This window comes from Rosa rugosa, chromosome 7, assembly GCF_958449725.1.
Source record: "Rosa rugosa chromosome 7, drRosRugo1.1, whole genome shotgun sequence".
NCBI classification, from domain to species: Eukaryota; Viridiplantae; Streptophyta; class Magnoliopsida; order Rosales; family Rosaceae; genus Rosa; species Rosa rugosa.
The window spans coordinates 19,489,885-19,507,713 of record NC_084826.1 but is presented as its reverse complement, the minus strand read 5'-3'; the positions used below and the strand labels follow the sequence as shown (position 1 = coordinate 19,507,713).

Here is a 17,829-nt window from a genome sequence, read left to right as displayed (position 1 = left end):
ATACTTTAGGGGTGTGTACGAACTATGAAGTAATTAGGCATGTGTAAACAAAATTTCTCACTTCACAGTCTTAACCAAGATAGTAAGAATATTAAAATATCTCTGTTAGCCTTTGTCAAATCCCCAACAGCAATCGCAACGGAGTACGAATACACCAGAAAGGGTCGTGTGCATAAGCCTCTTTTTGATTACTTTCTTGAATTAATGCTTGTTGTCTGAGTGTAACACAATATAAAGAAAAATGGTGTAAAATTGTAAATTAGGGATAAAAAAAGAGTTTGCCTCATTATCGAGCTCCCACAATAGTTATTGTTAAGTCGTTAATAGAATGCAATTCTTTTGAATCAGCAGCACTGCTGGAATTTCTTCTGAAGACAAATGCAGGCTGCTTAGGAGATGGAAGAGATGCCTCACCACTCAACATGAACACAACGGATGACATGGCTGGCCGGTCCTTGGAATCTTCTTGCACGCACAACAGTCCAACTTGAATGCATCTCAAGACTTCATCATGCTTATATGATTGTAGCGATGAATCCACAATATCTAAGGCTATTCCTTCTTTCCACACATGCCAAACCTATAGTTCAAACTATCATCTGAGAAAGGGGGATGAATAAGAAGGTAACAAAGGGTCTATCGGAAGCAAATTTTGTTACTTACATGTCCTATCAGGTTCATGGAGTAATTCTCCTCATAAGAACCATTGTTTCTCTTGCCACTAACAATCTCCAATAGTATAATCCCAAAACTGAACACATCCAATTTCGTAGAGAATCTCCCAAACACTGCATACTCTGGTGACATGTAGCCACTGCATATGAACAAAAGAAAATGTTACAGCCAATGATTATGAATGTGACAATTTGGTGATTTATTTCATAAATGTGCTAGTGTAAGTAGGGTTCTTACTATGTTCCAACAACTTTCTTTGTGTTATCCTAAAGTTGGTCCCCATGGAATATTCTTGCCATGCCGAAATCTGAGATTTTTGGGGTCATCTCATCATCTAGAAGAATATTGCTGGTTTTTAGATCCCTATGAATAATCCTTAATCTCGAGTCTTGGTGAAGATACAAAAGCCCACGAGCAACCCCATTGATAATTTCAAAACGCCTTCCCCAATCTAAGAAGGACCTTCTTGTGTCATCTGTATCAAATGAATTGAACTAGTGTAAATGTTTAGGAACATGTAGATACAAAGCTCCAAAAACAAGTGAAAATTTCCTTTAGAAAATAGAAATACCAAAAAGAAATGAGTCCAAGCTTTTGTTCGGCATATATTCGAGGACTAGCATCCTTTCTCCTCCCTTTATACAGCAACCTAAAAGCTTCACAAGATTCCTGTGTTGAAGTCCTGCTATCAGTTCAACTTCATTTTTGAATTCACCAACCCCTTGTCCTGAGCTGCTAGACAGCCTTTTTACAGCAACCTTCTGTCCATTTGGTAACTCACCCTGAAATATAATTCAATACTAAAATTAAGCTTTCATAGTCATCACTTTTGAGGAGCATCAATACCGTTAATAACATAGTAGGATAGTAAAGAAAGCCATCAGACCCTCAAGAAACCGAAAAAAGGTAACTTCTGCTGTTTAGGACATCTAAATTTTGGGCTTACCTTATAAACACCACCAAAACCACCTTCGCCAAGTTTATTAACATCAGAGAAATTATCTGTGGCTGCTACTAGTGTGTTCAGATCGAAAAACTGCAATTCCGGGTGTCTCTTGCTTTCCTCAAGTTCATCCACCTCCACAAAGACTTGCCATCACAAAAACATTAATACATAATTAGATAAAGAAAAAATAACTTATTTCTGTATCATTTCATCCTCTCTGTTCTAACTGCATTAACAAAATGACTATGAAACAGAACATGTTCAAGTGAAGTATTTTGATATGATTTACAAGCCAGAAAGGTGTTATCATCTTTGGGATATTTAACACAGTTCATCATTTCAGAGCAGATGAGTGCTTCTCATACCTTTTGTCTTCCCTTTTTTCTTAAGCAACCAACAGGCAAGCACATTTATTAGTACTAGGGCCAGCAGAGCAAACAGTATTGGAACAATAAGCATGCCCCTCCTGAAGAATCCTTGTGAGTTTGCGGCATTCTCAGCTACATGTAAGAGGGAGACTCAAGATCAGAAAAGCAGAACAAAGGGAACTTACATGGACACAAAACCTAGTCCAGTAAAGAGAACTCGATCACAAAATATTTGAAACTTTCGTTGGCAAAAAATATAGTACCTAACTCAATTTTATCCACACGAACATACAGATCTCGTCCGGCCTCTGTGTAAACCAAAATGTCCATCAAGTCATCATACCATGTTAAGCAATTAATAACCCCTTCAACCTTTTTGGTCATATATGCCGTGCAAGAACAATTTCTTAGGCAGTCCTGCTCACACTCTTTGGTAGTCATACCTGTTTTCAACAATGCTGCTCTCGATGCGTCTGGATCTTTCACCCTTTCCACCTTCACAAACCCTTCTCCATTTCTACACTTTGACACTTTGACTCGTTTACTCACACATCCATCTGACCCATCTCTCCCATTCCAACCATTTATAGATTTTGGTTCATACCCCGGTAGACACTCACACTCGAACAGATTACCACTGTCAAGGCTACATTTGCTGTTGGCACCACAATGTCCATACCAGTCACACCTGTATTTCGGTGAAGACCACAACTCCTTCCATTGATGGTCAGCATCACTCCATACCAAATGCTGATGTAGCCCAGAAAACATCAACTTCATTATTGTAAGTTTATTGGTGTTATAGGTAAGGAAAAAAGACATTTCCTCTGCATTTCGGATCGAATTAGGCCAAGGCTCTGTATCACCTCGCCAATACTTAGACAAACCTTTATAAATAAAATACTGGGGCGTGACAATGTGGCTCCAATTATGAAGCCTAAAGGTATAGTCCCCAGTTTCAGGGTCATCTTGTGACTTCCAAGATGTTAAAACCCATTCTAGCCCAGTTTTCCGATTCATCCCAACTTTCATACCAGGGATTAAAGTATCTGTAGGATAATCAAAACTTTGCCATACAAAGATTCCGTCTCTATCATTCTGGAACATAACTAAGTTTCCTGTATCCAAAAGCTGTACATATGCAGATAAGGTGCTGGTGTTTTTGACTGAATGAGACACATCTGCAGACCATATAGGACTGGTCTCCATGTTATAAGCATAAAGGACTAGCTCTCCATACCTGTTTATGGTGAAAACTCCAGAGGTGTCATTGATGGGGTTGTCTCTGTTTGCGATCCACACCACTGTTTTTTCAGATACTTTAGATTGAGAATACCAAATCCCAACATAGCGGTTGCTAGAATTTCCAGGACTGAAGAAACCCAACTCAAAGCTGCTTTCTTTGGACACCAGAAGTCCACCATCATCATCCTTCAGTACTTCGTTCGATCTCAAGGTGTCCCTGGAAGTGCAAACTTGGAAGAGGAGGAAGAGAAGCAGAGATTTCAACAGCATTTTCAGGGCATTTGCAATCTGGCTATGTGTGAATATAAAAAATGACCAGAGGTCCTTTTTCATACGCCGTTTTTGTATGTGAGTAGGGTGGGATTCTCTCTATTTGAGCTGTTCTAGACAATTCTTCTACTTCACTTTACACGCATTCTCATCTAATTCAACTGAAGCTTTGACTTGACTTGTGTCATCGATGGTGACATGAAATGATGATTTTTAGTTTCACATATAGAAACCATCCAATTTGTCCAAGATTCAACGCATGCGTTGAAAGATTGTATCGTAGATAGACACATGTATGGGTACTATTTTTCTTAGGGGTGGGCGCGGTGCGGTTCGGTTCTAGGCCCAAACCGTTTTTTTCGGTTGGCCTATATATCAAACCGCAACCGCATTACAAAAGGGCTGAACCGATTATTTCGGTTACACCATTTTTTGGTGCGGTGCGGGTCGGTTTCGGTTTAGAATGATTTATTAATTTCAACTAGAAAGAGAATGCCAAAATCAGGCTTATTTTTACCTAACAATTTCAATAAGGCATAAATAAATTTTAGAGTCCACACAAATCGGCAAATGTCACCCAAATATCAAACAACTTGCAGAAAGACCATAGCAACTTATTACACACACACACACACACACACACACACATATATATATATATATATATATATATATGTATATATATATATATATGTATATATCAATGATCAAGCAAACATAGCAACTTATTACAACCTGAAAACCTAATCAAAAATGGATTTCTTATATATTGAAAACCAACATTTCCATCAATAGAGAAATAATAAATAAATAAAATGTAATTAAAATAAATTCGGTGTGGGTCAGTTTAAACCGGGCGGTTTATGACCCGAAACCGCAACCGAACCGCTTTTATACGGTTCGGTGCGGTGTGATCATAAAACGAAACCGTTTTAGTTCGGTGCGGTTCGGGTCGGTAACCGCATTTTCGGTACAAAATGCCCACCCCTATTTTTTCTTTAACTCTGTTAACTTTACTAACAGCATATATATATATATATATATATATATATATATATATATATATATATATATATTTATATTTATATATATTATATTAAAGAAAAATAATATATTTTGACACATACTCATACCTCTTCTTCCCGGTCCCCACACACAGAGCCACCATCCATGACATACATGTTTCATTAAAACTTTGAGCAAATTGAAGAAAAAAGAAGAGATTGAATTGCAGCTTCCAGGATTCTGATCTCATATTTTCAAAGCAAGTATTTTGTATCCAATTTCCTATAGTCACCGAAGTCAAATGTTAATTTAACACTCTTTCTCCAACTAAGCTAAAAGATAGAATACACAATTCAAAATCAAAATTTTGGATTTAGTCAAAGGAGTTTGGGAAATTTAGCATGGGTTTGCTGAGAAGAAACTCCATTTGGATAGCAGTTTCTGGATTTTGATGAGGAAGGAGGAGAGAGAGAAAGAGTTCAGGAAAAAAATTAAGCTTTTTGCATTTTTTTTACATTATTTTTGAGGGACGTAAACAGCGTTATGTTGCAGTTAGTAAATAAATATGTGGCGGAATATGATTGGTGGGACAGGTTTTGGATAGGAAAATTGGGGATGGATGATCTCCTCCCCTCAAAACAAAAAGAAAGAAAAAATAACTACACAATTATCTGTACAAATCTCTTTTTTATTAGTTTCTATTGCCAGAGTGTAATACAACTCCAACTTTAAAAAAAAAAAAAAATGGTATGGATTTTTGTTGACAAAGGAATGAAATATTCATTTAATTTCAAAGTCCGCACATACAATAAATTCTTATATGCTTGTATCCTAAATCAGTGGTGAAGTAGATAACATAAAAGAAATTATGTAAATTAAGAATAAACAAGAGCTCCATATCATTATGATGTTCACTTAGTCACCGTTGATCATAAATTTCATTTCATGATCACCTCCTATTAGATTTAAACTCAAAAATTGAGATTAAATGAAAGTGTTTTAAAATATTTTAATTTCAACCACAGAATTTAATTCAAATGGTAGGTGACTATGAAATTTTTGGTGATTAGGTGAACACTACTTCATATAATTATCGAGCTTCCATGTTAGTTATTGTCAAACTATTACTAGAATATGATTCATTTGGAATGAAGGGATCATCAACAATGCTGGAACTTGTTCTGAAGACAAATGCAGGCTGCTTAGGAGATGGAAGAGATGTTTCACCACTCAACATGAACACGACGGCTGACATGGCTGGTCGGTCCTTCAAATCTTCTTGCACGCACAAAAGCCCCACTTGAATGCATCTCAAGACTTCATCAAGCTGATAAATCTCTAGTGATGAATCCACAATTTCCAAGACTCTGTCTTCTACCCAAAGTTGCCATACCTGTTGTTCAAAGTTTCGGTAAAGGTACCAATATGTAATCCAAATCAAGGAAACATTATAAGCAAACTTTGTGTTACTTACATGTCCTATCAAGTTTATGGAATAATGCATCTCATAAGAACCATTGTTTCTCTTGCCACTAACAATCTCCAATAGTATGATCCCAAAACTAAACACATCCGATTTCGTAGAAAATCTCCCAAATACTGCATATTCTGGTGACATGTAGCCGCTGGACATGAACAAAATGACATATTACAATCTTTAACCAAAGACAAGTAAATGAATATGAAAGTGACAGTTTGCTAATTAAATCGATTAATGTACCAATGCTATTATGATTCTTACTATGTTCCGACAACTCTGTTTGTCTTCTCTAGGAGTTGGTCCCCTTGAAATATTCTTGCCATGCCGAAATCAGAAATTTTTGGGTCTAAGTCGGCATCTAAAAGGACATTACTGGTTTTCAGATCCCTGTGGATAACTCTCAATCTTGAGTCCCGATGAAGATATAGAACCCCACGAGCAACCCCATTGATAATTTCAAAACGCTTTTCCCAATTTAAGAGTGACCTCCTTGTGTTATCTACATCAAGGGAATTGGAAGTTTGGAACTTATATTGATGGATATGTTGGTTAGAGGCTACTTATTTTAGATAAGGCATAAACAAATCAAAGTTTTCTTAATAACATACCAAAAACTCAAAAAGAAAGGATTCTTCTTAATAACATACCAAAAAGAAAGGAGTCCAAGCTTTTGTTCGGCATGTATTCCAGAACCAATATCCTTTCTTCTCTCTTTATACAGCAGCCTAAAAGTTTCACAAGATTCCTGTGTTGAAGTCTGGCTATTAGTGCAACTTCGTTTTTGAATTCTTCAATTCCCTGTCCTGAAGTTCTGGACAATCTTTTTATAGCAACTTTTTGTTCGTTTGGTAACTCGCCCTGAAGTTATGGTTCAATATTCATATAGAGCTTTCACAGATAAAACTTTTGAGGAGTAGCTACACTAAGAAACAATAAGCTACCTGGATATGGGGTTAATTACCTTATAAACACTGCCAAAACCACCTTGGCCAAGTTTATTGGCATCAGAGAAGTTGTCTGTGGCTGCTATTAGTGTGTTAAGATCGAAAAATTGCAATTCCGGGTGTCTCTTACTTTCCTCAAGTTCCTCCGCATCCAAATAGTCTTTGCCATCATAAATTAATAAAAAATAACAGAAACAAAAAAAAAAACAAACAAACAAATGAAAAAGACAAAAAGTTAGTCGCTCAATCATTTGATCTTCACTATTAAAACTACATTAGCAAAATGACTATAAAATCAGATCAGATATGTGTTTACGGGGTTTGAGGTAACTAAAACAGTTCATCATTTCATAATAGATGAGTTCTTCTCATACCTCTTGTCTTCCTCTTTTTCTTAAGCAACCACAAGGCAAGCATAATGATTAGTAGTAGTGCCACCAGAGCCGTTAGTATTGGAATAAGGACCTTGCCACTCCTGAAGAAACCTTGTGAGTTTCTGGCCTCAGCTGCATATAAGGGTGAGACGAAAATTAGAAAGGCTTACAAAGAGAACCTACATACTTGAACACCAAAACCAGTTATGTAAACTAGACAGATTCTTTTAATTCTCAAAATTAGTAATTGAAATTTCCATTGGCAAGCAAAGTAGTACCTAATGAAATTTTATCCACACGAACATATAGATCTCGTCCGGCCCCTGTGTAAACTAACATGTCCATCAAGTCATCATACCATGTCAAGCAATTGGCAACCCTTTCCAGTGTAATGCTCATATACGCCGTGCAAGAACAATTTTTCAAGCACTCCTGCTCACACTCTTTGGCACTCATACTTGTTCTCAACCTTGCTACATTCGATGTGTCTGGATCTTTTACCCTTGCCACCTTCACAAACCCTTCTCCATTCCTACACTTGGACACTCTTACTCGTTTACTCACACATCCATCTGTTCCATCTCTCCGATTCCAACCATCTACAGATTTTGGCTCATACCCTGGAATACACTCACACTCAAATAAATTAATATTGTCAGGCCTACATTTGCTGTTGGCACCACAATGTCCATACCAGTCACAAGGGTATTTCGGCGAAGACCACATTTCCACCCATTGATGGTCAGCATCATTCCATATTAGGTGCTGTAATAACCCGGAATCCTTCAACTTTAGTATCGAAATAGCATTGCTCTTATAAGGCAGGGTAATATACATTTCGTTGGCATTACTAAAAAAATTAGGCCATGGCCCTGCATCCATTCGCCAATACTTAGTGAAACCTTTGTAGACAAAATATTGGGGAGTAGCATTGTGATTCGGATCGACCCTAAAGGCATAGTCCCCCTTTCCAGGGTCATCTTGTGACTTCCAAGATGTTAAAACCCAATCTAGCCCTTTTTTCCAACTCAACCCAGATTTCATACCTGGGATTACAGTATCTGTAGGATAATCAAAACTTTGCCATAAAATCAAGCTTCCATTTTTACCATCCCGGAACAGAACTAAGTTTCCAGTATCTAAAAGCTGGACATATCTATATAAGGTGTCTGTGTTTTGGACCGACTGTGATACATTTGTAGACCATACAGGAATGTTCTCCATGTTATAAGCATAAAGAGCTAATTCCCCATACCTGTTCATTGTGAGAACTCCAGAGGTATCATTGATGGGGCTGTCTCTGTTTGCGATCCACACCACTGTTTTTGCAGATATTTTAGATTGAGAATACCAAATACCAACGTACCGGTGGCTAGAATCGCCGGGGCTGAAGAAACCCAACTCAAAGTTGCTTTCCTTGGACGCCAAAACTTCACCATCAACATCCTTCAATTGTTGTTCATTCCATCTGATGGTGTCCCTGCAAGTGCAAAATTGGAAGAGGAGGAAGAGAAGCAAAGATTTCAATAACATTTTCGGGGTATTATTGGATTTCAATTAGTGGGATTTTACGCTTCCTTATTATATTACATTTTCAGTGTCTCTGTTGTTAACAATTATACTAGCAGTTTGCGTCTGAACTCTGAAGTCTTGTAGTTTGGGCTTCAGGTTGACCATGAGTCATGACTCATTTCCTTGTCTGGAGATTAACCACGACTCACTTCCACATCGGAGGTGGCGGCTAGAATACGTAGCTGACTGACAAGGCAGACGTCGGGCAAGAAGAGCCACACAATTACTCAAGAGAGAAACTTGCGTGGGGCACCCGCACCACGTGTCCCTACGGCAGACCAATCACCTCCCAGCAAGGGGGTGTTTTGAGTATTGTATATTTAAGAATCAGGAGTATTTTCGGAAAAGACAAAAAAAATTCTTCCTCCTGATTGGCCTGCCGTAGGGACACGTGGTGGGGAAACCCCCACCTAAGTATTTGCCATTACTCAAAGTAGGGGCAATGATAATTTCAAAATTTGGCTGGTTGTCAAAAAGTAGGCCTGGGTGTGGTCCCAGCCCGACATGGATTTTGCAGGGACCGGGACCGGGACCGGGACCGGAATGATCGGGTCGGGCCGAAATCACAATTCCAATAATCAGGGACCGAGAAGGCCCGGACAGAAAGTATACGGGCCGGTCCTTCGGGCTTTTTGGGTTCAAAGTCTTAGAACTGGAATATAGGTGGTAGAACTGGAAAATTTCCAGAAAAAAATTTCTTTCTCCTGCTTTGCTTTCTCTTTGCTGAATGAAGAGATATATATGCCTCACCTCCCTCAGAATGGCCGGAAGCTGGCACCATCTAAGTCCCTAAGTGGGAGTTTCTGTTTCCATGGGATTTTTCGATTTGGAATTGGGAGGTTGGATTTGGATTGAGAATTTGGGATAGAGGAGATTCGGAGGGCTGGGGTTGAGGGGTTCTATCTAAATGAAGGCAATTGGTCACTGAGAGTCTGAGATAGGCTGGGTATAAGATTTGATGAGGGATGGATTTGATGAACTGGGTATGGGATTTAGGATTCATCGGGTTTAGGCTGAGAAAGGGGTTCATATTGAAGGAGGGCTGAGATCTTTATTTTTTTGTGATGTTTGATTCTGAAACGAGGCTTGGGGTTTAGGATAGGATTGGGAAATTAGATTTTCGACAAAGACATGAAGAGGATTGAAGGCTGGGTTCGACGAAGGAGATTGAAATCTGAAAATTTAAGAATTAAGGTTCTAACTTCTAAGGTTTTTTGAAACTAAAGTAGAAGGGATTGGGGGAAAAAATGGGAAAAAATCAAAGGTATGGGGATAAAACTGAAAGAGAATATAGGGATAAAATTGAATGGGCTTTTCGGGCCTTTGAGGTTTATGGATTCTAGGGCCCGGGACCGGCCCGTTAAAACTCAAACGGTCCGGGTTTTATTTTTTTGTGTTTTTTTTTTCTCAAAGCCCGGCCCGGACCCAACGGTCCGGATCGGTCCAATCCGGGCTTTCGGGCTTTTGGGCTAAAATGCCCAGGCCTATCAAAAAGTCATTATGTTTGAACTTATACAACATTTAACTTACTGATTTTTTAAAAATATCGTAAACTCACTCACTGTCGTTAAATATCCTGTTAAAACCCGTTAAAATTGAAAAGTATATTTGTCTAAACACTAAATAATACATTTTCAACTTGAAAGAACATAATGACGACGGATATATATATATTTTTTAAATTAAAATTAAAAAAAAAATCGCTTTTCATTTAAAGTTATTAGAAAATTGAAAAATATATATATATATAATATTTGTCCTTGGACAAACGATGGCTTTGTTGTTAAGAACATGAATGAAATGAATCCTCCTCATAATCAAACATTGCCCTGAACCAGTCAGGTCCAAAGCTATTATTAATCTGAACGCTTCCAAGAAGGACTTTCCAACTGGCTAAGCACCGAGACCTGACACTCTTAACTGAGACCGGCTCTACAAAGACTTGTCCTACTAGGCATCTTCTTCCCTGATCAGCGACATTTGCTTCAAAAGGATCATCAAGAAGTTCCACCACTGGAGGAGGAGCAATAAATGGAATAGAATATTGTCCCCGATGGACCATGAATAGAGACTGATTGTGATTTGTTTGATGATAATCTGGAGGAGATGATGGAGCATGATGACTTTGAACCTTCCCCAAAGGGTTCCGGTATAGGATGCAAGTTGGGAGGGGCATTAGGAGAAGGAGGTGATTTGGGGTGATCAGGAGGAGAAGGTGGTTGAGACTTGAGACGCCATAAACAGAATAGAAAAGGTGGCAACCTGAGAGGAGTACAGTGATTGTGACGTAGGGGAGATGGAAAGCTCATGCACAAAAGCCGTAAGATCAAATCTCCGGTGACACAAGAATATAAAATGCCATTAAGACTCTAGAAACCCAAGAAGTATAGGTAGACCTGTAAATGGAGCGGATCCATGAACTCGAGTCCTTAAATTTGAAGATAAAATTGATCTGATAAAATATTTTCTCATCTAGGATAAACTTTGGTGGCGGGATCAATAAGTAATACAAGACTCCTTACAGTTTGAGTTTGACGTAAAACCCAGAATAAATTCTTTATTATTTTGTAAACAAATGACACCATCATGTATCTTTTATTCAGTCATGAACTCCTAGGCTTACAAGCGCCTGCTAGATACAACTGTAGCATAAACAATCCATCTCTGAAGTCTGAACCATCATGAAAATATTTAGAATATCAGCTCCTCTAATATCTATTATGTATCAAAAGGATCCAGAACAATCTCAACCAGGTCTTCAATCAAAACCTGCCTGTAAATAGAGAACAGAATCTAGGATCAAACTACCATTCATGCAGATGAAAAGGGGCAAATAATTAAAGCAGAACATTCATTTCTGAAATATAAACTACTCACACTTTCTTCATTAGAGCTTGTACTTTCCTATCATGAATTTAAATTCTGTTTGCAAAAGAACCATATCAGTCTCACACGCCCCAGCCTGAAAGTTGCTCGATAGTAAGTCTCACTAGTAATATGTGTTAATAATCTAATAAGTAAAAGATGAGAGATCCAGCCTTCACTAAAACTAAATTTCTAGGCTTACAAACCCACAGTTCTATAATCTGATATATTACTTGAAATTACAGGATGATAACATAACCGTATAGAGCCTTTTCCTGAATGCATTTTTCGGTAGATAGAAATGTTAATACACTTTGCCCTATATGAATCGTGGTATACCCATTCTGTCTATAATGATGACCTAGTTAAAGAGTATAGTATAGACTACCTTCATTGCCTCTTTACAATTTCTTCATTTACACGCTCATAGTAAGTCATTCGCCGGATAGCTTTCACAGCTTCTTCAAAGTTCCGGCTTTCAAATGCCTCGGCAAAAGAATTAGACCACTGCTTAAGTTTCTCTTGCATCTGGATAAGCAAGAACACAGGTCAGTTTGGATATAAATTAAGATAATAAAAGGGCATTAAAGACCTCATTACACATATTCAATTGACTAAGCAGGTGACTTAAGGTAAACAAGCAGGCTTTCCTTCCCAGAAGGAAGTAAACACAGAACTGTTACAATACCATTCCTGCCATTAGACGAGATGCAATAGTTAATCTTAAGAATCTAAACAATCTGATGACCCTTATTCCTGTAAGGAATTGCTCTACATCGAGTGAAGAAGCCACAAATGTGATAGCCGTACAGAATTGATGTACTCCTGTACAAAGTATTCATGCGTGTATTAAAAAAGTCTTGGGTCATACCAGAGACTGAATCTGATTTAAAGCCTGAGAGTTGGGAGCCTCTTCAACAGCTTCCCTTACTTCCATAATCTGAAAAAAAATTAAGTCAGAAGGAATCAGAAGTCCGAAGTCTTAGTGGGGGGACCAATATATCAGAAAACTCAAATATCAATAACTTCCATCCATTTCAGAAAATAAGATGAAAGCAACCCTCCAAAACATCTACAGGAGCTATGCTTTCTCCAATTACATAAGATTATGTCCTGAATCAAGAGAATAATGAATTAAGACACCACCTCCATGGCAAATCATCTCAATCAAAATATGCTCACTTGCAACATCCCAAATTGTAACCTCAAATATCACATGCTTAAATTATCTTGGATTTTACAGACTTGGTTATAAATTCACTATAAATGATTTAACAGATTCAGAGAGAGAACCTGATAGATACTATTCATCTAAATCATGTGCACTCCAAATATGTTAAAGATCTCTACATGGAGCAATAAGCAGATACATGGAACATACGTGTAGATACGAAAATATGAAATTATGTGTCCCATCTTTTTTATTCACTGTTTCTCTGAGGCCCCAGTAACAAGCAGATATAACCAGTTACCAGTATCTTTCAACAAACTACAAAGGACTAGATTTGCATAAATACAGCAAAATTCAAAGTTCGCAAATTACCTCACTTAACAAATCTAAGTCTGAAAGTGTCTCTTCTTCATCGATGTCTACACCTTCAAGCTTCAGCTGAAAAAGATATAGTGCAGTTTAATTTCATAAACTTGCGGAAAGAATGAAAAGCAGACATTAAGCATCATTAAAAAGGAAAATAAAAATTGACCAGATGATCTTCTTGCATTTGTCTTTCATTAAGGGGCCCAGAAACCAAAGTGCAATTGAAAAGCTAGCAACAATGAGATCTGAGTATGCACAGTTCAAAAATGACTAAGTGATGAAAATGTTGAAAGACGGGCAATATATTACATCTTTATAGAAGTCGGGCAATATTCTTCCTCAGTGTCCTTTTGGAATTTTGGACATATTGGTAAAAATTGTGAAGTTCTGTGGATACTAGTAGAGAAGGCTAGAATCTTGGCATTTTGCCAGAAATATTACAAACTTTCTGCCGTATAACATGTATTGAGCCAACATGCCTATTAGAGGGGAATGTGTTCCGTCAGAGGAGAGCTAGACCAATTCATGGGTAGAGATAGCCTGAGCAAGGGAGAGGGGGTTGGGTGTGGTAGTTAGCAACTAAGTTTCAATTATGAATGCTCCCCATCACTTTCCTACTAATTCAGTTATACTCGGCGCAAAGAGTTCAGAACGAGGATGCAAGAATTTTATGGATAAGGATTTCCATTACAACAGTAGTGAAGTGCAAATACAACGACCATAGGACACATGCAAAAAACAAAAGCCCTTAATTGAAAACAAACTTCTTCTTTTTTCAATATGGAATGTACTATTAATCTATACTTGGCTAGAAAAAACACAACATATCTATTTATTGTCATAAATCCTTTATCTCCCTGAAAGTATTTAGTATATATCTAGCATCATAAATTCCTAACATTTTATGATATAACCTAAAGAAGAAATGGATCTTGGTCGAATGTAATTACACGGCGAATAAATATAACAATAAATTTAGTTTCGGATGTTATACTTGTCCGGTTCTCAGAACATTCATTTGAATACACAAAATTACCATAAAACTCACCAAGTCTGACCACAGCATCAAATACAAATCTCATAGCCAAGAAAAAACTTCAAAAGGTCACTTACAATATATATTGCCCTCGCCAAGGGCTTGCTAAGCGTGCGGTATGCATCAATCACCCGAGCAGACTGTTCAGCAGCGTACTCTCTCTCCTTCTGTTAACGTAATAAACAATAACCAAATCAAATTCACCTTATAATAGCTGAATGCCTGAATATTTCTTTCATCTCTTTCCAATATATTAAACTATTGAAGAAATCTCAGGAAATACCTCTGATTTTGAATGAACAAGATCAGGGTGCAACTTTTTCTGCCAATCCTTATATTTTCCCTCCAGATGTTCCTCCACACTATCATACTTCCTCTCCCTGAAATTTTTTTTTTTTTTTTCAAACCAAAAAAAAGGGAACAGTAACAATAAGCACAACAGCTTCAATTCTTCATTCTTTATCAAACAATATGGAACCAGCAATGCATGAGCTTTGTTTTTCTTATAGCCTCACAAAGATGACTAGCCAAGTTTCAAAATTTCCACTATTTCTCAGAAACCAAAACAGATAGAAACCACAAATTCAAAGAAAGAAAGACAATTTGATGTAGCGAAACAATGATAAGCATCTAAATTTCTGGAATGACTTACAGTCCAAATATCTGAAAGTAATCGACGGAGTGATCGACGGGTTGGATGCACCGACAGGAGGAGCAGAGCAGAAACGGCGTCGTTTGAGCGGCAGCGCTGCAGTTCCAGCAGTGGGGGGAATTGGGTTTGTCCCCAAATTGGGAGGAGATGAAAGATTTGCCGGGAAAATCAAATCCGGGGAGCGGGAAAAGGGGGCGGAGCTTTTCGATATTGGGGGAGAAATTGGTGCGGGATTGGAAGTGTGGGATTGAGAAATGAGGGGTGGAAGTTAGGGTTCGTCGGAGGAGGAGAAGAGAGGAGAGAGGAGTCAGTAGCTTCTTCTTCGACATTGTTGGAGCTCCTCTCTAATTTGAGGACGGTTTTAATGGGCTTTGGTTTTAAGCAGGGTTTAAGCTACAATGCCAATTTAGAGAAGTTTGACCGAGGCGAAGGACAAAAACAGTAGGCTCATATTTGCTTTAGAAACTCGGGCGAAGGGTGTTCATATTTTCTTTCATTTATGGAAATTTTTCTATGCAACCGACAATGTAAGTGATCTAATACTTATAAGATGATCTCAACTTTTGATATTTAAAATCAACATTTTTTTTTCTTGTTTGAAATAAGAGCTGGTGTGACCGCTCTCAGGCCTTCATTGATGAAATAGATGAAAACATCGTGAATGATAATAGAAGTCTCCACTACTACAATGTATTCGAACATACACCAAAAATAGCAAAGAGTGTCATATTGACTACTCCATTTGCTTTATAATAATGGTGACATATCGGAAAGTTAAACCAATGCCATAAAACTAATAAAGTAGCTTTCCCAACATGCTGACGACCAGAAATAAATCCGCCAACATGACGTTTCATCCTGTTACTAGGAGGTTGCACCCAATCCATGATCTACCCCCTCGATAGGGCAAAGAAGGCATACTGAGTATGCAGTCTGGTACAAAGCCCACATGACCTTACCAAGAGTTGGCAGGGATTTATTATAAATAAAATGCACCTAAACTTGAAATAGATTATTAAAACTACATAAAACATAATATAAGCTCACCGGTAGAGGCCCAAAGACTGAAGACATGCCCATGACCCATGACAGGCCCACGATCCAAGTTGCCCATGATTGACAGCCTTTCCCAGACAGAATGGCGGTACCGCAACCAACAAATCACCTTGCCAATGAACCGGATCGCATTGAGGTCGTGGAAGCAATCAATCCTCCCGAGCAGAGCAAGGCAGGAACCATTGCTAGATCGAGGCAAGAGCCAAGAGCCAAGCCATTGAACCTCGACCGTAGACGGAGCACCATTGCCAGATCCACGAACCATCAGCAACTGTTGCCGGATCGCCTTTGATTTCGGGATGCTGCCGGAGCTCCTCCTCTAGTGACCATCCCGGCCTCCCCCAGGCTTCCTTGAGATTGGCGATTGCAGACTGTTCCTCTATCCAGACTAGTATACTTCCACCAACGCTTATCCTCGTCCTGGCCTAAACTCCACTGCTGGCCGGATTGAGAAATACTACCTAGCTACCTGTCAGACGACAATGTCCCGAAGACTTGCCGCCGGACAGAACATGGAAATAGAAATGGTTTTCTCTTCTTTGAAAACAAAACTTCCTCTCCGAAAAATGCGTAGGAAACCGAGATATCCTCACTCTCAAACAACTTATTATCAACCCTTTTTTTTAATAACCAAAAAAGTATATTTGATATAATCCAATCATCGATTCATGTTGGTGCACTTGCACGTTGGTGTTCTAAATCCTCCTCCATTCTCATCAGTGGTTGTGGTTAATATGTGATAGACTGATAGCAGATTTATGATTTTATGCCTTTCCGATAAGTTACAACTCATCCATGAGTCAAATTCATAATTTTATTGGTCTAAATTTATTAACAAAACATGAACAACACAAAGAGGAAAAAAAACAGAAGCCAAAAAAAAAAAAAAAAACTCAATATTTGCACAACATGCACAAAGATAAATCACATTGACAGAGAACAAAAAACAAAAATTCAAAAGTGTTGGGTGGATTTGTATAGAGGCTGCTAGGATTGCTTGATTGGCTTGATCTCCTCTATTTATCCCTTATGAGTTCGGGAACTGAGTCCAAAGTTTCAAGAAGCTTTGTAGCGTCTTCCCCTAAGCTCCCCCGCAGTAATATTGACCTACTGCGGTGGCATGTTTCTTGTGATATGTAGGCAAAAACTTCATATAGCTTTGATAGTCTGATAGATGAACAAAAGTACATGAAAATGCTTGTAAGAAGGCATGTGGCATGGGAGCTAGAAGTGCATGAATTGCAGAAGATGAGATGCTTGTTGCAGTTAGAGGTTTGCTATAGTATAATCTACTGCGGTAAGGAAGGAACATATTTTTGGGTGGTGGTTGATGGGTTTAAGGTTATTTAGAGCTTGAAACTGATTTTGGATTGGAGGTTGGGAATGCTTGGCCTGTTGCTTGTGGGATGTATTGTTTAGAGGCTCTGAGGTATGTTGCTTGGAGGTTATTGAGTTGTATCCCCTGGGGGTTGTCCTATTGCAGGAACAAGAAACCTTAATTTATAGGCTAGAGGGAAAGTGGAAAACTACAGGAACTTGAGTAAAATTACAGTGCTAAGGTGAAAACTATATCACTAAGAACAAGACTAGGTTTGCGTGTCGCGCCTAGCTCCTTGCCACAAGGCTTAAAGCATGGAATCATGTCTGCATAGTGTATATCTCTACTGCAGTGATGTTGGATTCATACTGATACTGATATCAACTAGAGTATTTCTTTATGGAAAAGGATGCAACCTTCTTTTGGATAATCTTGTTTTAAACTAGATTAGTGGAGACACATAACAAGGGACTTTGCTTGACGTCT

General features: G+C 38.3%; 1 protein-coding gene and 1 pseudogene across 2 annotated transcripts; both read right to left on the bottom strand.

The window, feature by feature from the left end:
* Positions 1-256: 256 nt before the first annotated feature.
* LOC133722987 (uncharacterized) lies at positions 257-9,127 on the bottom strand (annotated as a pseudogene).
* Positions 9,128-11,300: 2,173 nt separating this feature from the next.
* Positions 11,301-15,417, bottom strand: LOC133721209 (iron-sulfur cluster co-chaperone protein HscB homolog). Of its 2 annotated transcripts, none has more exons than XR_009852105.1 (8): positions 14,970-15,415; positions 14,601-14,697; positions 14,395-14,484; positions 13,288-13,353; positions 12,616-12,684; positions 12,133-12,272; positions 11,757-11,841; positions 11,301-11,652 (listed from the first exon to the last, which is right to left on the bottom strand). XR_009852105.1 is itself a non-coding variant. In XM_062147757.1 (8 exons), the coding sequence occupies exons 1-6, from the start codon at positions 15,296-15,298 to the stop codon at positions 12,135-12,137; spliced, it is 789 nt and encodes a 262-aa protein (XP_062003741.1). In that variant the 5' UTR covers positions 15,299-15,417; the 3' UTR covers positions 11,301-11,652; positions 11,757-11,801; positions 12,133-12,134. The 2 variants fall into 2 exon arrangements, 1 of the variants encoding a protein (XP_062003741.1); XM_062147757.1 differs by having other exon boundaries at positions 11,757-11,801; positions 14,970-15,417.
* Positions 15,418-17,829: the final 2,412 nt, after the last annotated feature.